Source organism: Acanthochromis polyacanthus, chromosome 9 (genome assembly GCF_021347895.1).
Source record: "Acanthochromis polyacanthus isolate Apoly-LR-REF ecotype Palm Island chromosome 9, KAUST_Apoly_ChrSc, whole genome shotgun sequence".
Lineage (NCBI taxonomy): Eukaryota > Metazoa > Chordata > Actinopteri > Pomacentridae > Acanthochromis > Acanthochromis polyacanthus.
In genome coordinates, this window is record NC_067121.1 from 17,729,607 (window position 1) to 17,753,203 (window position 23,597).

At 39.1% G+C, this 23,597-nt stretch overlaps 1 protein-coding gene across 1 annotated transcript; it reads right to left on the reverse strand.

The window, feature by feature from the left end:
* Window positions 1-10,994: 10,994 nt before the first annotated feature.
* LOC110957680 (cytochrome P450 7A1) lies at window positions 10,995-17,268 on the reverse strand. The gene is made up of 9 exons (XM_051953696.1): window positions 17,160-17,268; window positions 15,747-16,174; window positions 14,168-14,408; window positions 13,838-14,047; window positions 13,414-13,608; window positions 13,088-13,287; window positions 11,836-11,966; window positions 11,505-11,683; window positions 10,995-11,402 (listed from the first exon to the last, which is right to left on the reverse strand). The coding sequence occupies exons 2-9, from the start codon at window positions 15,827-15,829 to the stop codon at window positions 11,100-11,102; spliced, it is 1,542 nt and encodes a 513-aa protein (XP_051809656.1). The 5' UTR covers window positions 15,830-16,174; window positions 17,160-17,268; the 3' UTR covers window positions 10,995-11,099.
* Window positions 17,269-23,597: the final 6,329 nt, after the last annotated feature.

Here is a 23,597-nt window from a genome sequence, read left to right on the forward strand (position 1 = left end):
TTCCGATGAAGATAACATTAAATGAATCAGAAATACAGTCTAGACATTGTTTATGTGGTAAATGACTTTTCTAGCTGGAAATGACTGATTGTTAATGGAATATCCACATAGGGGTAGAGAGGCCCATTTCCAGCAACCATCACTCCTGTGTTCTAATGCTACATTGTGTTAGCTAATGGTGTTGAAAGGCTAATTGATGATTAGAAAACCCTTGTGCAATTATGGTAGCACATGAATAAAAGTGTGAGTTTTCATGGCAAACATGAAATTGCCTGGGTGACCCCAAACTTTTCAGCAGTAGTGAGTAGTGTCTGTGTGAGAGAAAGTGACATTTTGTCACAATTTGGAGTAATTTTGGTGAGCAAAATCATGGGAAATCCATATCACATGTCATTTTCTTCACTTTGCATGTTATTTTGTTGTTTGGATCTGCAAAGATTTGCTACAAAATACACAAAAAACCTAACCACATTCCCAAAGCTATTTGGCAGAAAGAGGCATTTGAGTTTCCTATTTATAAACACATACAAGGATTATTTGGGAGGTGTAATGTATTTTTTCACTGCTTACACCAAGTGTCTTGTGGAAAAGCTGACTTTTTTCATTTCACTAATGCTGCCATTTGCAGTGAAATGAACATACTGTGATGATGTCCCCGAGATATCAACATTTAGCACTCCAGATCAGAAACAAATACAAGGCATATAACAAGATTTTTTTTGTACTTCTCTGTTCTGTGCTGCTCACACAAGAGGCTTATCAGATAATTTATACATTTTTAAAGAACATAAGTCATTTGACTATATACTGTCTACTATATCATAGGAGTCTCTCTCTGGTCCTATAAGTTACTACCATGCTGACTAAATATTCTTCTAATATACAGTGTTCTAACTCCTTTCCTCCTGTGATCATTTAAGCTGAATGTAAATGTACTTCTTTATAAATTGTTTCCTTTACACATTCTGAACAGTAACCACCAGATGGTGCTGCATCATTTGTGTTTCCTGTGTCTCTCCTGCTCCATCTGTCTTTGTGAATTTAGCATTCAGTTTACATGAATTTGCTTTGCTCAGTTATGGACTTTTCCACCATTATTTCCTGAATCTCTTTTTGTTTGTTTCCCTACCAGCCTTCATTACACTTTCTCAGTTAGGCTATTTAAGATTCATTTTATTTCAACAGCTTTAAAAACACTGCCGCGTTTATCTGCCCGTCTGTGCTCATCCACCTTGAGCTCTTTCCCAAACATGAGGAATAAGAATTTATTACAGTAAAAAGCACTGTAACAGCAAATTTGGATGGAGAAGAATGCTGGTTTAAAATTATTACTCATGTAAGCTCATATATTTATTTTACCACTTCGCTTAGTACTCCGCCAAGGAACGTGGTTGAGTTATGTGATGATCAGTGTTGGTTTGTCTGTCTGTCTGTTAACAGCATGACTCAGAAACGGACTAACAGATTTTGATGAAATTTTCAGGAGTGACACAAGGAGCAGTTGATTCGATTTTGGCAGTGATGCAGCTTATAGTCTGGATCCACAGATTTGTTAAAGATTTCTATATCATTGCGCTGTGACAAGTAGTGAACACTACATCAACTACTTGTTGACGATCTCGTTATTGTGATCCTACTACAAATTGACCGCTGTGGACCACGAATTGTTTAAAGAAATCATACAACGACTGAGCAGCCTTGGCGGGCTATTGTACTCTCTGAGTGATTTTCCTGTTTGTAATGTAACAGCTTTACATTAGAACTGTTGAACTTCAAATTTCACAGAAACACAACACTAAACAAATGCATTTCTGAAGAAAAATAAGTTCAATTCATTTTATCATTAACTTATTACAACTTACAGATCACAGTGTATCTACAAAAAGACACAGAAGTTTTAGTATCAAGTGTCTGGAACTGAATGATACGGTATTACGCTTTATGATCATAACAACAAAAGTCAGACAAACAAAGACAAAAAACTACAGAAATGAGACACAAAATGACAAAAATGAGACAAAACGACAAGAGCGAGAAGCAAAATGACAAAAAAAACGAGACAAACGACATGAAAAAAACAAAAAAGGCACAAACAGAATTGATAAAGTTACAAAGTGACAAATAATGAACAAAAAATTATAGAAATGACACAAGACGAAAAATGGCACAAAAAAAAGGATAAAAACAACAAAAAACAGACAACCCAAATGCGACAAAACACAAAATGACAAAAATGACACAACGGCTAAAGCAAAACACAAAATGACAAAAAAGAGACAAACAACACAAATGAGGCAAATGAACAATATAGCATTTTAATCAAAACAACTTGTCATGGTCTGGAAATTATTTTTGAATTTATGGTTTTAAAAATTGACAATTTTCAGTTCTCTCTCTGTAATTTTTACACTTTACAAAGTTGTCCTGCAGGCCAGATTGGACCCTCTGGCGTCGAACATGTTAGGGCAGGCCAAACATGCGGGCCACATGTTTGGCCTGCCCTAACCCATGAAGAGGGCAGCCTGGCTCCAGGTTGATTGCTTTGTGACCTGAGGTGCACCTGGTCACTCACTCACAGGCTGCTTCTCAGGGCTCATACCTGGCAAAAACAACACACACACGTGGTACTGTAAAATGAAAGTCTCTGAAAATGAATAAACATGTCATTGTGCAATAGCAGCTCTCTGAAATAGACAAATGTGACATTTTGAAATTGGGCTTGAGTTTAATAGTGAGTTGGTTGTTAGCACCATTGCCTTACAGCAAGAAGGTCTTTGTATTCTTGTCTGCTAAACATCAGTCGCGTTAGTGCTAAAAGCCAAACTGAAGTCCAGACTAGGATGTCATTCTGCAGACACATTTGAAAAATTTAGCACTGTTGCCTCACAGCTAGGAGATCTCAGGTTTGAGTCCCGGCCCGGGCCTGGGATTTTTCTGTGTGGAGTTTGTATGTTCTCCCTGTGCATGTGTGGATTCTCACAGGGTTCTCCAGCTTCCTCTCACAGTCTAAAAATATGCCGAGGTTAATTGGTAACTCTAAATTGTCTGTAGCTGTGAATGTGAGTGTGACTATTTGTCTCTCTATGTAGCCCTGTGACAGACTGGTGACCTGTCCATGGTGTCCCCTGCCTTCACCCTAAATCAACTGACGTTGACTGTAGCCCCCCTGTGATCCTACAGAGGCTAAAGCACTATAACGGATGGATGGAATATAAAGGCACACCAGCTGTTTTGCAAAACCATGCATGCCAGCCTCTGCTTCTAACCACTAGGTGGCCCTGTAATTCTACTTCTTTCCAACCCAAAAAACCTGCAAATTTCGTTTTGTAAATATCAGCCTATTTTCTACTTCATGTAAGCCCATTGGGTTTTTTTGGCTTAATTTTTATTTAATTATTCATTTATTCATTTATTTATTACTATGAAATAAAGCCTTCCAAATACCAGAACACATGAGGAGTTTATTTTCAGATTAACTTCTATATCTGATATTACATTCAGTGCATTTGAGGCTCTTGAAATAAAAAAACCTCCATCAGCTAAGAATTGCTGTGTTCAAGGTGATAGACTACAGCCCACTTTATGGTAATCCACAGACCACCTGGTCTGACCTTTTTCTCATCAATATATTAAAGATGATATGCAATCCTCTGTGCAATGCCTTTCTTGGCTTTCCTGGTTCTTTTTGTTTCAGTAAAGGATCAACCTATGTTCATTTTGCCATGGTAGCTTAAAATATGAGGCCTCAGACTCAGGATCGGAAAGATACTTGATGCAAGATGAGCTAACGAAGAGTCAAAATATATATGAATGTATAAATGAAGGTAGTTGCTAGAGGTACGGACCCATACTTGCCATTTTCCAATCAGATACGCGAGATCTGGTCACGTGACTCCCGGTAGACGCTGGAGGTACGGACGCGTAGCATCGGTACTACAGGTACGGACCCTAAACCTGACCCTAACACTAACCCTAACCTTAACCTTTGCTTACCTTTCAACAGTTTGCAGTGGTAATCAGCTTCTTGACTAGCGAGACTCGCGTACAGGTCGGTATCTGTCTGGCAAATGGAAAGTGCTGTATCCGTAGCCCACAGGCTACGGGTTCGGGTCCGTATCTGTAGACACTACCATAAATGAATGGGAGTAGATATGAGTCCAGTAAATCTTCCTCTGTGATGAACACTCAGTCAGTCTATAATAAACAGTTCACAGTATCATTTGTTTCTCCTTCCAGTATTCTCTTCTCGTGACATTGAGCTGTTCTTCTTTAATTATCCTCTTTTCTGTCATTGTCCATCTTTACTCCACCAAGGAGTGCAGCAGAGATATGTGACGATTGCATTGCTTTGTCTGTCTGTGCTCAACATTACTCAAAAACGGAATAACAGATTTGGATGAAATTTTCAGGGAAAGTCAGAAATGACACAAGGACCAAGTGATTAGACTTTGGCAGTGATGCAACTTATAGTCTGAATCCACAGATTTGTTAAGAATTTCCGTATCATTGCGAGATAGTGGCATGATGTCACTGGAACAATGACAACAAGTGAACACTATGTCAGCTGCTTGCTGATTCAGTTCAACTCAATTCAATTTTATTTATATAGCGTCAATTACAATTCAAATTGTCTCAAGATGCTTTACAGAATCCATATGTCCGACGATCACATGATTGCGATCCTACTACTGATTTTAAATATAGTCTTTCTATAGAGAACACATTTGATGTCTAATTTCAATAAAAAATGATCTGAGAACACCAGAAAAATTCTTATCTTTGGACCTATGGGCCGTCATGTCTTCTGCATGTCTACATCATAGCTCTACTCAAAAAGAATCACCAGAGAAAGTGAAATACTTCTTTGGTGAAACTCCACAAAAATAGACAAATATAGAAGATGGATGACCTACTAAAAATCTGGCAAAACACAGTTGCAGCGGTAATCCGGAAGTATTGAATGAGCTTTGATGCCACTATTCAGAGCCGCAGTGGCTGTCCCCTTAAAATGAGGGTCAACAATGGAAATCAAACTTTCTGTGACGATTCAGACAATGCAAATCACATTGAATAACGTCAGCCTGTATGCACGGTATCCTACAAAACACCCCTGCTTGGTCTCTGGCAAACCATCAAAAGAAAACTGATGAACATTGGGAGCACATTTATTGGTCAGATAAGTCCAAGATACATTTGTTCAGCATTTTAAGATTGACTCGCTCTTTGAGCCAGCTTCAAGTGGCACTTTTTGGCACTTGCGCACTCACCTCATTAGCTTGGCTTTCTCTCTAAAAATGTAGCTCAATTGATTGGCATTGGGTTTAGTGCCTGTAGTTGAATATCAGGGGTAACATGGGTCTAGAGAAGCTTTTGTGTTGTGAGCAGGTACAAGTTAATATGTGTGAGACCAGCAGCAACCCAGGTCTTTGGATCTTCTGTGGAGGCTTTTCAAGTTCAGTCAGGTGTTCTTTGAAAACGTGTTTGCTCTCGCAGCTTGTTTACACAGAGGTGATGGTGAAGGACAAGGGCTAGTGGCAGTTAAATGTCCATCCATCATACACACACAGAGACACGTTGTGACAGAAAACAAAGGTTAGATTTAATGTGTCATCTGACTGGTAGTAAAGTGTTTTATTAACCATGTTTTCCTCTTTTCTCACCAACGCTGTGATTATACTGACTGACCAAATATTTTTATTCCACCTGCTTGCAGGTTCCCTCACCAGAGTGTATTGTCTATTTTTATCTACATACCGATTTGAACGATTTCAGTACCAACATACTGATAGTACCAAAACTAGAAACCTCAGGTTATAATGAATCTCTGTGGAGCACATGTATAAATACAAAAGATTGTACTATTTGTATTTGTTTTTGACTTGCTTTCATTGCCTTTGCTATGGCAATCATAGGTTTCTGGACAACAAAAAACACCTTGTCATGTTGAAACTTTGTTGCATTTCTTTTACAAATAAAAATCTGCAATCCCCTCAGTGTTTACTTTTTTGTATCTGTCAATATTCTAGTCAAATATGTGAGTCGGATGTGGACAATATTACACACATCAAAGCCTGTGTTCACTTTAGATTCAAATATATTTTATTTTTATACCATCAGTCAGGGTACTTATAAAGTTATGATTCCCTCTGAGAACGTACTTATGGTGAGTGAGACAAAAAACCTCCTTTTAACAAGAGTAACACTCCAAAAGAATCCGATTTAGGGAGGGCAGCCAGCACCTTCTGTTATAATTTAGCAAGTGAGTCATAAAACCATGTTATCACAACTTAAAAGCTTCACATGACACAAAAACAGCAGCAGTGTGATAAAAATATCTATAAACATATCTGTTCGAGAGAATAGTTTTTGTTGACTCATGCTGTCATGACTACACCTACGGTAATCTTTCGTCCAGTTACCTCAGGTCAGGGCCAGTCTGTTTTTACAGTTCATGTTTTGCATGTTTCAAGGTCTCTGCACATTTGACTCTTGTTAAAAAGCAAAGTTTTTTCCAGAATATAGCACAGAATCATTCCTGTGTCTTCGTGTATTGTCTGCAGCGTTAGCTATAATAAGCTGTGTGTTCAGTTATATCTTTAAAAGCAACTGACACTGTAATCTGTTGACAAAGGTAAACAAATACACCACCCAGACAAAAAAAGGTCACACAGTAATATTCTGTTGGACTGCCTTTAGCTTAGAGCATAACACTCATTCTCTGTGACATCATTTAGATAAGCGTCTGCAATGCCACGGAATTAATTTCTGTCCAGAGCTGCATTAACTTTTCACCAAATTCTTATATTGATGATGGGAGAATCGAACCGCTGCTCAAAATCTTCTCTAGCACATCCCAAAGATTCCGTGGAGCTGAAGGTCTGGACTCTCTGAAGGCCAATCCATGTGTGAAAATGATGTCTCATGCTCCCCGAACCACTCACTCATTCTCAGCGTGAGCCCCATGAATCCTGTCATTGTCATCTTGGAATATGCTCATACCATCAGGGAAGAAAAACTCTATTGTTGGAAAGACCTTGTCATTCAGCATATTCTGGTATATGTATATGTATACATATACCAGATATTTAAAAACTGTATATATGGATGCATTTCTATTGTGTTGTTTCCTTAAAGTTTCCCGAATCCTCACCATAACTGCTGCATGTATACACACAACCCCAAAAACAATTCTGTCATTGTCTCCACAGTGTAATAGACACCATTCATACGCACGGCTGAACAGCTGGGTCTGACTTAGCCACTGTTGGTTTGTTATCAGCAACAGAGATAACATGTGTCCTACCTCTAAAATATGTTTGCTCCATTACTCTGCCTCTTCCCTATCTGTGTCTGGACTGCAGAGGTTACTGAAGGAGCTTGGGGTTACTGGAGGTTACTTAAAGTAACCTCAGAGCAGCTGTGATAGCCAAATACTGGCTAAATACTGTTAGATTTATAGAATCACATTAACCAAAATATCACATTAAGCATGAAACTTTTCTCTTCATTTGTAAATTACAAACTAATCCCTTATATTGATTATTTCTCAGTTTAAAGATCAAACACTAGTTTACAATTGAAAATGTGGGAGATTTGTTTTACAAGAAAAGTTCTATACATTACAAACTAAAAGTAACTAATAACCATATTTGGTGTAATTATCACAGCAGCTTACAGTAAACTTCATGTGCTCATACTATTTTTGTTTTCTTGTTTTTTTAAAGTACTACATAGCCTTCGAGTAAGGTCATGAAGTGTCACTGCTTCTGTGCATTGAAAGGTGATCAGGGATGTTCTGCAGTACCTGCTGTCTCACCCAGCCGTGTGTGCTGATGTATTGTACAATGCATTTGGTACTATACTGAACAGTGTGTGGGCAGAGCATGTGGCAAAGTTTTTTGGAGACTGCAGGAGAGGCAGGATTTTTAATATATGTCTGTGTGAGCAGTAGTCTAGGTTATAATGGAATTTTTTTTTTTTGACCTCTTTGCCTTTATTGTAGCGCACAGTGGAGAAAGACACAGGAAATGTGAGGAGAAGAGTGGGGGAAAGACATGCACTAAATGACAGTGGGTCTGACTGCATCTGGCACTACAGCACCCGTTTATGGACTGCCCATAATTGACGATTCTGATTGTATTCATGTGTCAGAAACAACACGTTAAGAACCATACATATCTTCTCTCTGTTGGAAAAGTGTAAATCAAACATTAAAAGCTGTCTTGGAAGAGAAAGCCTTTCTACTCTATTTGCATTAGTTACAGCAGGTAGAGTCACCAGAACAGAATGCACATTTGGGTGTACAAATGACTGGATTTATTAACTGTTAGTTCAACATGTACACATTAACTCATGCACACGAGTTTCACTTTGATTCAGTGAAAAACCTTCAGACAGACAGGCAGGAGAAACAATGTAAACCTGCTGTGCATGTTTACACGTGACCAAGCTTCCAGCTTCATTTGGATTACTGTACACATAGCTTATGGAAAATTCTAATCTAGGAACTAAATGCATTTAAATGTTGTAAATAAATAATCAAATTACTTTCCCATCATATGCACAAAGACTATTGCTGACAAATGTAAACAACATTTGATGTCCATGTGCATCTGTGCCCAGCTGTTTTTACTATCATGTATGAAATTATTATGCTATTCACAGTATGAAAAAGTCCAGAGTGCTCTTTAATAGTGGTCATACCTGTTCAGTCAACACCCACAGACTCCTTTCTTTGTAAACAAGCAGAGCCAGCGCACAGACACATCACACTGACTTGTGCAAATAAACATTTCTTCATTTCTTTATAGCACCTGAATAAAGAACTGTGTTTCCTGTTCGGTTTATAATTGTGTGCACACTGCTGTCCCTCTGGATTTTGGCTTTGCTGCCACTTTTTAGCGTGTGAATGTACTCTATATGCTCATTAAGCTAAGTACAAGTTATCTCATTGTTCAGCAAATTCGCAGAATTTCATTGAGAGGGTAGATGACCAGTGATATATAAGTGTAAGCACTGGCCAACAGTTAGAGATGTCTGAACACACTGACAGTGTTTGAGAGAGCCAGAGAGAGCAAACTCCAAGGCTGATGGAAGATCATGAATGATAATGATTACAGCTGTGCATTTACAGACAAATATGCCACCCTTAGCAATTTCTACTTAAAAAGTAAACATGCTAAGGTGTACGTGCCATATGGCAGTGCAGGAATCATAGCTTCAAGTCTGGGCTGTAACTACCACTGAGGACACAATGCAATCTATGGAGGAATTTCAGCTATCAGTAGAGAGGAGACATTCATTTGTGAAAAAAAACAACTACAAAAGTAAAAATGAAAACAGAGTACAACGATTAAAAAATATGGAATGATCTTATATATGGGCAATGGACTAACTTTTCCCTATGCAGGACAGTTGCAGGGGATGCGTTATCATTGCACTATCATGATCCAGTACTGTGGCATAGTGAAAACTAATGGCTTGAAACGTAGGACAACTCTTACTCTGAAATATAGCTTGCAATAAACTTAGTCTAGAATTGCATTTGCGTGTCAAACAAGAAAAAAAAGTCTCCACAAGTGACTAATATAAATGTTTACAGCTCTAGGTTTGCCATTCCAGTGGAACCAATTTGGAACCAGTGCTACTGGGCACATTTGCTCTGTGAGCCCTGATCCTACACGGACGGATTGATGATATTGTGCAAGTATACTGTTCAGCCACAGCATTTAAACTACCTGCCTAATATTGTGTCAATCTTCTCATGTCATCTGATCCATCAAAATGTGAACTGCACAAGACCTCTGATTGTGGTGTCAGACATGAGAGCAGCAGAGCCATCAAGTTTGGGAAGGTGTGATGCAGAATCTTCATTGATCATTACTGTTTTTCCGGCACATTCCACAGATACTTAGTTTGATTGAGATCTAGAGAGCTTGGAGGCCAAGTTGACACACTGAAGTTGTTGTCATGTTCCTCAAACCATTCCTGAACAATGTTTGCAGTGTGTGAACAGGAAATACCATGGCCATGAATGGAGATATGTGCAAATCAGCAAATCAAACAATCAAATTAACACGACTCACATGAATGATAGTGGTGATGTTCTAAATGCAATGATACACTGCAGCTTTGCAAGATAGGCACAGCGATGCAGTGGTTAGTATGGCTCCCTCACAGCAAGAAAGCTGTGCATTCAAACCTTCTGGTTGGCTGGGGCGTGTCTGTGCAAAGTTTCTGGAGTATGCAGTATCTGCTATTTGGTTTTTATGTTGTTGTATATATGTGTGAACAAAGGAAGTTAAACCTGACTGAATATAGAACTCAGGCCACTATAACAAACTATCTGAGGCTAAAAAGCAATGAATAAAAGGAAGGTGTTTGAAAGACTGGAAGACGAAGATTACAGTTTTTGGGGATCAGGCTTTTGATTCAGCTAGAATCAAGACTCAATGCAGTTAACAAGGGTCACTTACATTTTAACATTTGTTTTACAATCATATTTGGTTATCTGACAGTTGTTTCACAGCCAGAGGGTTCTTCTGGGTTCCAAATTGCTGGTCAGGTGGGGCCTTTCTGTGTGGAGTTTATGTGTCTTCCCCTTTCCTTTGTGGATTGACTGGTGATTCTCGACTGGGTATAGATGTGAGTGTTCCTACCCCTAACCCTAGGGTTAACTCTAATCCTTACCCTGTTGCCTGTCTTTATGTGTAAGCTCTGGGATGGACTAGCAAATCACAATTTGGTCCTTGTCAAAGTCACCTGCTTCAAACACACCAACTTCAAGAACTGACTGCACATTTGCTTCCTGATACATCCCGCCCCTTAACAGATGCTGTTGTAATGAGACAATGCTAGTCTTTGCTTTACCTGTCAGTGATTTTAATGTTGTGGCTGATCTGTGGAATACTGAAGGTTTTAACTTTTTGTTAGGGATCTACACATATATATATACAATACATGTTCTTCAGCAGCAAATTAAAGCAATAACAAAATATTATTCAGTCTATTTATATGTACATAAGGCTTCTTCATAAGCACTGTTAAATATACACTATGTACAATATTACTGAAGTTACTCTGCCACTCAAAGACAGAACCTATTGGTTTGATATCAGCTTGTACCTGAAGTCCACATCATATGTAGGCTGAAGAACTCCCAGACCAGCACGGGACTGGTCAAGAGGAGGTACTTTGATAGCAGGGTCTAATAGTTCCATGTCAAAGTAGGATAGCATCAGAGTAAGAAACTGCTTGATCTCATACACAGCAAATAATCTGCCAGGGCATTTTGTGACCCCGGAGCCAAACGGCATGTAGAAGTAACGCAGCCGCCGGCCGCTGTGTTGAAAGACAGTTTTTTCCTGACCGTTGTCATCCAGGAAACGGTCATATTTATACTCCTGCAGGATGAAGAGGAGAGGAAGAGGTAAGGGAAAATACACTTTATGCTAATTCCATAAGAAAGACAGTTTTGTCATTTATTAATAATAATTATATCTTACATAGGGATCCTCAAAGATTTCTGGATCGTAGTGAAGCATGGGTGGATAAAGGGCTATGACATCATCTTTCCGTATGCGATACGCTTCTTGGTTGTCAAGGTGAAGCAGGAAGTCCTCCTTGGCAACACGCACATTCATGGAAGCACTAGAGAGACGCATTGCTTCTTTTATGATGCTGTCTGAAAGCAGAAATGACAAAGACATAAAGAGTTTACATGTTATTTACAATATTTAAATGGATAAAACATTCCAAATTCTGCACACAGATCTTTAATTTAATAAGCTAATGAGCGAGCAAATTCAGTTCTCAAGTAAACTATTGTAATCTTACCCAAAACAGGCATCTTGTCCAGCTGGTCCCTGGTCAGGTTAAGTGTGGGGTCACTGGGGTCAGCTTTCAAACCTGCATTTGCCAGGACTTTCTCTACTTCTTCACGTGCTGCTTTCAAAGCATCTGGACTCCTGCACGCAAACACAGGGTTTTGTCAGTCATGTTACTTGCACAGTTGGTTACTCTAATTTCGGCCAATGCCAAAATCCAATGTGTTGAACTACAGATACAAAGCTATGACAAATGTATATGTATGTAATGAAGGCACTTTTGCAGTGTATAGCTACATTTGTATGCTCTACATACTCACAAGGACTCAGAAACACCGTAACGTGCGCCTGTTTATTTGCTCCATGATGAATTTAAAATAACTGTCCACTCCTACTATCTTCACTACAGGGGTTATGTATGCAATTCTCTCTATCAGCTGCCTGAAATTGATAAATATGCAGTAAAATTATGTAACAACTGTATACGGTGCATAGGATAAGGGTAATAAATGATGAAAAGGCAGAATGAAAGGTGTACGGACGTTTCACAAGAACTTTGGAAGATTTACTTGTTACAATATGCTGCTGCAAGCAGACAATGGGCCTATTCCTGAAAGCAGGGTAAAGAAACTCTGACTTTTGCTCTGAAGTCTAAATTCATATATGCTAAGATGGAAAACTCAGAGGTTTTGGTTCCAGAAAAGCTGACCAGAGTTAGCTCAGTTAGCTCTGAGTATGTTCACACTGAGTTCAGCATGTGCATGGGTAAATCATCACTGAAGCTACAATAATATAATTTACCATGGCAATGGGCAAACAAACAGCAGAGCATCCATGGTAATCCAGTAGAGCTAGAAATATGTACTAATGCAGTGCACATACAATTAAGTTCAATTAAGCTTTATTTATATAGCATCAATTACAATTCAGATTGTCTCAAGATGTTTTACAGAACACAAATGGCTTAAACCATCAGAGCAAGCCCTAAGGCGACAGTGGCAAGAAAAAACTCCCTTCTAACAGGAAGAAACCTTGAGCAGATCTCATAAGGAGGGAACAATAAGATAAATAGAAGTTGGTCAGTACACGTTGTTACATTTTATTCCGAGTCGTCGACTTATTCATTGTTTACCTAAGAACAAGCCTCAATCTGTTTGTGCCGTGCTAAGGCTTACAAAAGTAGCCCTGTGACAATAAACCCAATCAGAGTTGGTTTCTATTTCATTTACGCACAATAAAGAAAAAGAGAACTATCAGCATACCTGATCATGTAAAACAGACTCCAGAAGGTAGCAGGCAGGGTGTTAGCCTGTGAGGCCCAGAGCAGAGCAACGTGGGTTCTGGCTTTGCTCACGTCATTGAAGGTAGATAAGGAATCATTCAAGATCATCCTCATAGAAATCAGATCAGACACATTCTCCCTCTTGGACAAATTCTCTGCACGCATGGTCTTTGCTAGATTCTAGACATTCGGAAAGAGTGAACATAAAACTGATAAACAACACGAGAAGCTTATCTTGCTAAAAATGTTTGAAATGGCAGCACAGAAGCATTCCTTCACTGACAGTGGTAGGAAAAGTCTGCTAACCTCTCTGGCACTATAGGCACTCTTGAAGACGTGGATGGGCAGACCAGCTACGAGTGCTGGGAAGATCTTGTCAAACTCTTTGAAGTTCTCCAAAGCACTGCGTACCAAGGCCTTCTGAGCTGCTTCCCGTACCATACATTTATCTTCACCGAGCTCTTTACCAAACAGAGTTATGTAACCAGACTCAAACATCACCTATGGAACAGCAGGACAGACAGACCCTTGTAAGGACTTGTAGGAACAATGTTTTTGTGCTCAATTATATAATATAGAGTCTCTGGGGGAAAAAAAACTAACTGTGTCTAAACACAAATGGGGATCATAAGTCTAGTATTTCTTGGAGATGTTTTTGCATGACAGTTATAGTAAATTACCTTCTCCAGTAACTCGAGATATTTTAGTCTAAATACTGAACAACACTGACCTTGTAACAGAAAGAAAAGATGCCATCCACCTCCCAGTGGTCCTTGCTGGGGCTGAGTGTGTCTGACTTTAGCATGACATCCTGGAGGTGGCCCATCATTGTCTCTATCAGGGATGGCAAAGCTTCACCCTGCAGTGTCTTCAGAAATGTTTGGTGGAGGTTTTCTGTGGTGTGGCCATGGCGGGGGTCAAAGCTATCATGACCAAATGCCTAGTGAAGAAAGGAAAAATGGGTTTAGGACCAATAAAGGACTTACTAGTAACGTGGAAAATTCTTCTGTTGTTGAAGAAACACCCTTACGAAACATGCTACACATAATAAAAGACACACCTTGACAGATGTAGCAAAATGGAACTTCCTCCAGTCCAGATGTCTCCCTTGTCTGATGACTGAATGATAGGAGAATGGGTCACACAGAAAGTGGATATACTGGCCTGCAATCTTGCAAGTGAAAATGTGGCCATATTTCTTCTGGCGGCTGCGGAGGAACTGGAGAGGGTTGGCCCCAAATTGCAGAGCACAACCCAAGTAGGGAATAAAGCCATTTTCGATTGCAGGTTCATCAGGTTGCCTATGGGCATTGAAAGAAAAAGAAAAAATGCATCATACACATCATAAAAAACAGAACAAAAGGCCCCTGATGGAAAATGTTTTCTACAATGGGACTCAGTTGTCTCTAATTGCTGACTAATCTACCGACTGACATTCAGCAATTGTAATTCAGAGTTTGGTCAGTGCATGGACGTTTTCACTTTTCCGTCTTACTGTCTCTCTCAAATTAAAATCTTGTACCACTAAAACGTCAGTTTTACCTGAAAATAGCCTTGTCTCCAGACAATTCAATGATTTTCAGGTTTTATGTTTTACGTTACTTGAAAATCAAAATTTATAAATAAACGGTTTGAACTAACAGCATTCATACTGGCAGAATTCATATTAATTCATACATTTTCAAACTTAGCTGTCTTGGGAAAATGGGGACCTTTTTTGCCTATTTGGCATAATGACAATGGGCCACTTACCAAGCAGATGCTTGTGAGCATAATGCCACGTGCACATGGTTAATGCCATGGAGATGTTTTTAGAATGCTGACCATATAATTGTATTGTCTTTGTTCCAGTTCTTTATCTTCTCCTTCTCTCATTTGTTTTGCCACTGCTCTCTAGTAACTCCCAAAACAGCATGCACTTCTGCCTGAAATTCTTTATAAAAACAGAGTTCAACTGCTGGATTCATCTTTTTTTCCAGTGACGAAGGTTGATGATGCCTGCATTAATTAAAAGTCCACAAGGCCTTATCAGTGAGCCTAATTTTCTTAAAGTGAAAACAAGGTCCTCCCAACAACCAAAACATTTCCAAAACATTACAAACCAGTTGTTGTAGCTACATGCCAGACTTGTTGCCGCTCATTTTTCTTGTGAATAGGAGCGCTCATTATGACATTTATTTTTATGTTAGACACATTTGTCCAATTTTGGCAATTTGATTGCAAAGCATGATCATTACTACAAAAAGAAGCATCTAATCAGCTACATCTATATTCTGAATACGCAAGAGAGGTTTAATTTCACTTACTGGATTAAATAGTGAAACCCAGCACTAGAGTTAAGCCAAGTTAAGTTTGGGTGGACTTAACTTTGGCTATTTTTGTAAGTGAGCAGTTTTTCCTGGAGGACTGAATGGATTCCTTTATCTTTTCCTCAGCTTCTCTACATTCACACTTATGTAATTCATTGTAGTGTTACATAAGTGGCCATACACGTCTTCATTGACAGAGTTGTTTTTGATTTGTTTGGATAAATATTATAAGCAGTATTGCAACAGACACCCATACTCAGTGAAATATCAGAGCTTCAAATAAAAGAAATGTCAAATATTACATCATGCATGTCCTTAGTCAGATCTTACCTGCGTCTTATCCCCACAGCAAGCCACAGGAGACAACAGATTCCCACCACAACTGCCCAGATCAGAGCGATGCTCATTATCATGATGAAAGGAAGATCCAACACAGCAGGAAGCTTAATACAAGTTTACAATGCTCCACATAGATCACAGTGACATCAGCTGTCGTTAACTCACTGCTGCCTGTGTCATTAAAGCCAGCAGTCCCAGAGGAAAATGAAGTACTGAAGATGTTGCCCGAGGTGAATGCAAAATGCTGCTGCCTGTCACTGCAAAATGTGTGAGCAACCTGTGTGTGCCGGTGAGCAAAGTCAGTCGTGTAATGACAGGCAGCATGCAGCTGTTTTTTTATACCTGCTTTGTCCCGTAGGGTGGACCCAGGCACTACTGATGTCATCATTGGAGTCAGCCTGATCCAGGTCCAACAGGAGCTGAAAGAGGAACAGGTTGAGTTATTTTGAATTTTTGTTGTGCAACATGCCTAGAATTATTTCTCCATCTACAAATATTATTTTATGTTATTTTGGATAGAGGACAGTGATAGTGCTTATTCACTGCTTTTGTTAACAAAAATTATTTCTATATGTTCTTATAGGAATTTAGTGATGTCAAAAATGTAAAACTGGGAACACTGTTTTACAATATTACTCAACGAATCATTGTTAAATTTGCATACACATCACACAGTCTCCTAAAGTCTACCAGAGGTTTCATTTCAGATTTCATATTAAGATTTTTTTTTAAGTAAAATTGAAAGATTTGAAACAGGCCCTTATCTTCCTAGATTGTCTCTAGGAAATAGGATTCCATGCATACTGTGTGTGTGTGATGGCCTTGACCGGAGTCCATGGACAGTGTTACCTGAAAGGTAACGGTATTCTAAGTGCATTTGAGTTGGTAAACAGATACAAAGTCCCTCCAGTGTGTGTGTGTGTGTGTGTGTGTGTGTGTGTGTATGTGCAGGGATAAACATCATTATTGTACGGTATGTGTGAGCTGTTGAAACTTGCCATGGTGCTGGAGGAGATAAAATCTTGTTCATCAAGAAATACAGCACAAAAGGAGAATAAAGAACATTGAAGTGCATGCAGAAACACCGCACAATTTGACAGATGATAAGCACGAGTAGTAATGAGTCATCCATCCTTAGGAAATAATGAATGTGCTGAAAGAAGAAAAACCAGCCCTTTCTCAACTTATGGGTCTGATATGTGGAACAAAGGTACAAATGACTTGGAAATGTCAGTGAAAATAAAAGATTTGCCAGACACAAATGAATGATCAAACAAGTATACTGCCCGGTAAAGCTGTAACTAGGACAGAAGCTTCAAAAATGGTGCTGTTACCAAAGAACAAGAGCCAGGATACTTGATTGGAAAGTGGCAAGAATGAGGGTAAAAAACAAAACTCACTCACTCTCGGTTTCTGAGAATGTGTTGGGGTACCAGTAGTGCACACGGCAGGGGCGGCTGGTCAATAGAGGGCGCAAGGGCGCCGCCCCCTCTGTCTCACATCATGTAGAGTCACAGCCCTTCCTTTAATAAAACGTTTTAAAAATTACATTTACATGTATATCCTATGTTTTTAACAAGCAAAATGGATAATAGAGCCTGTAGAGAGTTACAAAAATGTATAATTTGTAATAAAAAGTCAGATTAGAAATGTCCGGGGCGCACTCATCTTTCCCCATTGACTCTCGTTAGAACTTTGACATGCGCAGTTCAATACAAGAGATGGGAGACCGCAGGGTGCAGGCTCACCGCGCCCGGCTGAGCGATCAGAGACCAAAGACATAAATAAGTAGACGCCTCATAGGCTGTCGAGAGACGTGCTTACAGCGCCGCCATCTTGGAATGGGACCAGCGGAGGCAGCGGTGCATAGACATCTACGGAGGCAAGAGGTACTGCTGAATCTCAAAGCGGAATTATGCGCTGAATTTTGAACCGATTGCCAAACTGTTTGATTCTTAGAAACGTCACATGTGTAGCTACTATACAAGGTGCTCGGATTATTTTTACAATGCTGTTTTTGCCACTTGTCATAGCTAGAGTGAAATAAACGCTACCAAGACGGATAGAACCCCATCAGCTCCGTGTCTGGCTTCTACCCATAATCTAACCAGCTCTCTACATCATTCTGTGTATTACACAGCTGCTTACCGGTGAAATAACTAATCTGAGACAATTTTTTTGTTTAAAATTCGATGTTATGAATCTAGCGTTCCGAGCAAGAGCTTGTTACAAAGAAAAAAACAGACTTACTGCAGTAATTGTTGGGTTAGAATATAGCATCTGATAGATCTAATAATAGCCCTGATTTATGATGGAATTATTTTTTTTGTAGACAATTCTTTATCTCTGGCTACTTTTCTCACATGTTTAAGCTTTTCCAAAGAACGTGATTTATACACGTGATATAATAGTAATAACAGTAATAATAATAACGATAAAAATAATAGTAATAATAGTAATAATAATTGATATATTAATAGTAGTGATAATAATAATAATGATAATTATTCACAGTAGAAATAATAGCAGTATCTATCTATCTATCTATCTATCTAGCATATCTGGCGTTTGTTACAAGCAAACCCCGTCAAAATTGCTTGAGAATTGAGCGATTTATGACAACTTTAATTGTATAAGCACATCATTCCTCTATGGAAGTAATGCATTGTAGGAGCGAGTGGTCCCATTCCAAGATGGCGGCGCTGCAGGCACATCGCTCGAGTGGGCAGTCAATGAGGTGTCTACGTATACACACGTGGACAAAATTGTTGGTACCCCTCAGTTAAAGAAGGAAAAACCCACAATTCTCACTGAAATCACTTGAAACTCACAAAAGTAACAATAAATAAAAATTTATTGAAGATTAAAAAATCAAAAACAGCCATTACTTTTGAATTGTTGATTAACATAATTATTTAAAAAAACAAACTAATGAAACAGGCCTGGACAAAAATGATGGTACCTCTATAAAAGATTGAAAACTATTTGACCAGAGTGACATGATTAACTCAGGTGTGTCATTTAATTGACATCACAGGTGTTTCCAAACTCATAATCAGTCAGTCTGCCTATTTAAAGGGAGACAAGTAGTCACCCTGCTGTTTGGTGAAAAGGTGTGTACCACACTGAACATGGACAACAGAAAGCGAAGGAGAGAATTGTCCCAGGACATCCGAAAAAAAATTATAGACAAACATCTTAAAGGTAAAGGCTATAAGACCATCTCTAAACAGCTTGAAGTTCCTGTGACAACAGTGGCTCATATTATTCAGAAGTTCAAGACCCACGGGACAGTAGCCAACCTCCCTGGACGTGGCCGCAAGAGGAAAATTGATGACAAATTGAAGAGACGGATCGTTGGAATTGTATCCAAAGAGCCCAGAGCAACCTCCAAAGAAATTAAAGGTGAACTCCAAGGCCAAGGTACATCAGTGTCAGATCGCACCATTCGTCGTTGTTTGAGCCAAAGTGGACTTCATGGGAGACGACCAAGGAGGACACCACTGCTGAAAAAAACTCATAAAAAAGCCAGACTGGAATTTGCAAAAATGCATGTTGACAAGCCACAAAGCTTCTGGGAGAATGTCCTTTGGACAGATGAGACCAAACTGGAGCTTTTTGGTAAGGCACATCAACTCTATGTTCATAGACTCAAAAACCAAGCATACGAAGAAAAGAACACTGTCCCTACGGTGAAACATGGAGGAGGCTCAGTAATGTTTTGGGGCTGCTTTGCTGCATCTGGCACAGGGTGTCTTGAAAGTGTGCAAGGTACGATGAAATCTGAAGACTATCAAGGCATTCTGGAGAGAAATGTGCTGCCTAGTGTCAGAAAGCTTGGTCTCAGTCGCAGGTCATGGGTCTTCCAACAGGACAACGATCCAAAACACACAGCCAAAAACACCCAAGAATGGCTGAGAGAAAAGCGTTGGACTATTCTAAAGTGGCCTTCTATGAGCCCAGATCTGAATCCCATTGAACATATGTGGAAGGAGCTGAAACATGCCATTTGGAGAAGACACCCATCAAACCTGGGACAACTGGAGCTGTTTGCTCATGAGGAGTGGGCCAAAATACCTGTTGACAGCTGCAGAACGCTCATTGACAAATACAGAAATCGTTCAATTGCAGTGATTGCCTCAAAAGGTTGTGCAACAAAATATTAAGTTATGGGTACCATCATTTTTGTCCAGCCCTATTTCATTAGTTTGTTTTTTTAAATAATTATGTTAGTCAACAATTCAAAAGTGATGGCTGATTTTGATTATTTAATTTTCAATAAATTTTTATTTATTGTTACTTTTGTGAGTTTCAAGTGATTTCAGTGAGAATTGTGGGTTTTTCCTTCTTTAACTGAGGGGTACCAACAATTTTGTCCACGTGTGTATATGCTTGTATGTTTAACCATGTTCTAAGTTTCCCTTCATGTAGTCTAAAGTCTACAATTTGTAAGTTTCATCTTATGTTTACACATTTTATTATCACCTCAGAAACCATGTGAGATAAACATATTGTGTTTGGTGTCATTTTAATCATTTATTCAATGTTATTTCAGATCTGTGATAACCATAAAAATTGGACAGTTGGAATTCCACATTTAAGAAATGAACTAAGAGTAAGTTTTAAAGGTATTTGGCCTCTGACCTCTCCTGGATAGTGACAGTCGAGACCACCCCTTGGGAGGAACACATCCATGATTGGATAGATGCTGATTTGATTTTGGCTCCAAAGCTTTCTATATAGAGGAAAGTAACTGGAATGCAAGTTAGTTAAGTTTGGGCTTTGTTTTTTTGACCTTTCTGAATGTAACTTGGGCTTTTAGAGAATGTCTTGTAACTTGGGCTTGTAAGAATGGTTTTATAACAAAGGATCTTAGAAAAATCTAAACTGAGAAGAATGCAACTGGACTTAAGAACTACTTGAGAACTACAACAGTGCAAATATTTTCTCGGTAACTATGAGCTTTGACTCTTAGTGTTTGTTTTGGCACACTTTTGCAATCCAAACCTGCCAAAGTGCTTCTTTTCTCTGCGTTCCTGAACCAACTCATCCAGCAGATCATCACAGCTCCACATCCTGCAGCGGTTTCCCACTTACTACTTCAAAGGCTAAGCAAGTATCACTTTCATTCTGCTAAACAGATAAATTTCCAATTTACAATCTGTTTTCCTATTCCAGTGGGATTCTAAATTCATCACCTTCTCTACCAACTGCTTCCAGTGACGATCATAGCTCATTAGTTTATTTATCTGCATTTATTCATTGTCTGTTGTCATGTCATTGTTGTTCATTGTTTGTCTGTAGTATTAGTTAATAAATGTTTGTATATAATTATCATCGGTTCTACCATGTATTCCTTTGCTTTGGGAACTGGAGATCAATAAAATCAAAGTTTCCGACTTTCAGAATGAGACTGATCAGCTTCATTTAATCATAGTCTCTTTGAGACTTAGTTTAAACTGATATTTTCCTCAGATAAGCTAAGGTGGTGCCCCTAAATAATGAGTGCAATTTTAATCATAAAGCGTAGTCGCTACATATTAAATGCAATCGCAATCACATCAACAAAGATTCAGTGAGAATAATTTCAACTACTTTTCAACAGTAGTAATAACTATAATAACCTCAGTGAACATCTAACTTATTTCTAGTGCTATCATCAGGTAATTTAGCTCAAGGTAGCACTGTGCCTAAGTGGTGCCTAACAGAGCTGGTAGAGTGGCTTTAGGATCAATAATGTTTCCAAATGTCACTCTTCTTTGTTAAGTGCACTATTTCCGTAGGTGACCCTTGTTATCTTCATTTATTCCTCCCATTTTTACTTTAATCTCACTAACTGACCGAGAAACAGTCTCAGTGGAAACTTCCCAGTGGTCTGTTGAAAATCTATTTACTTACTGTGGTAGAAGAAGAAATCTAAAAACAAGGATAAATGAAATTAACACAACAGCTTTCACTGAATTACCAAACATCCAGTAAATCAACCTCCTGCTACCCTGTTTCAGCAGATTTGTAGTGCCCACACTGTTGACATCACCTGGCATTTAGCTTGTTACAATAAAATGAATTACTGGGTTGACACAATTAAACTGCTATGCTCACCAGACTCAAAAATGGCAAATGGGACTATAATATAAATGAGTTATACATGTGCTGCAAACGGTGAATTCTTTACCATTGTGTTGCTCATGCCCACTGGACTGTTTACTTCCTTACCTTAACTGACCCTTCTCTGCAGAACAGAAGCACAATAGTCTCCTGAGCCCGGAGGGATGACATACTGCTGATGAGTTCAAATATTATCCTGCTCAAAACATTTCTCACTGAGCATGTGAACTGGAGCCAGCAAGAGTCTGAATCACTGCAACTGACTGACAGCCACTGAGCAGAGAGAGCAGATGTTCTTGTGGGAGGGATGATTGACAGTTTTATTCGTCCCTCCATTTCCACTTCACACATTTGTCAGAGGCCTGGATTTTTAAAATCTTTCTTAGAATTGAGGTTGTAGTAGTACACAAGTTTGAAAGTGAACCTGATAGGACACAGTACTGTAACCATTTCGCTACCTCGTGAACCAAAGTCAGTTCCTAACACTGCTCTGAAGGACAGAGCCAGAATTCTGAACTAGATCCAAGCAGCAACAAGAAGCCCGCGCAGTGACATGAGATGGGGAGTGATGAGTGAAAAAAATCTTGTAAAGCTGCAATCTGGATAAGGTGAAGCCTGGACTGGGATACAACAATCCCCCTTAGCATTCTGGCCCAGACTGGCCCACATCAGTCAAGAACACATGGCACATCTGTTTGCCATCCTGAATATATATACCAACCGTGTCACTCCATCAAAACAGCAGCGTAATGAGTAAGAGGGAATCAAAGAAGATTAAGACAGAGGTTGTGTTAGAACTACCTTCAAAATGTGGCACTGTGAGATACTCTCTGTACACTCTGCAGCGATGAATTCTAAAGCAGCCTGTGACATCCTGTGTATGGAAGAGCCCAAGTATACCCCAGGGCATATTTGGACCTAAGCTAGTTTATACCTGTTGACCTATAAAGATCAAGCATGTTCAACTCTAAATTGTTAAGTTATTTAGGTTTTTGAAAGAACATCCACATTGGCTGGTGTTGCTTTCAATTGTTTCCGTATAACAAATTTCTGTATAAAATCTCTTTGTATTGTCTTTGTTTTGTGCTTAATCTGACTTGATCTGTGTGTAACATGCCAGATTTAACTTCTGAAACAACCTAGCCCAGAATATACCCATCCAGGCGAAAATACATCCCATTTAATATGAGATTACATCAATTAAATTAACTTTATCCTAATTGAAGCACAAATCAATGAAATTAAATCAAACATTTTAGGGAAAATATGGCTGCACAGTGGCTCGGAGGTTAGCACTGTTGTCTTGGAGCTAGAAGATCCTCAGTTCACAGCCCGGCCTGGGATCTTTCTGCATGGAGTTTGCATGTTCTCCCTGTGCATGTGTGGGTTTTCCCGGCTACTTTGGCTTACTCCCACAGTCCAAAACCATTCTGAGGTTAACTGATGATGGTTTGTCTCTATGAGTAGCCCTGTGATAGACTGATGACCTCCAGAGTGTGCCCTGCCTTCACCCTATGTCAGTTGGGATAGACTCCAGTCCCCCATGACCCTAATGAGGATTAAGCAGTGTATAGATAATAGGTGGATAGATTGATGGAATATCTGGGACAAATGTGTTATCTCCACATAGTGTAATAAACAATATACATAACATGCATGTATAATTTATTCTATTGTTGTTTTTTATCTGTAGATAAGGTTTTATTGTAACTGATAAATGATATCTTTTTGTGT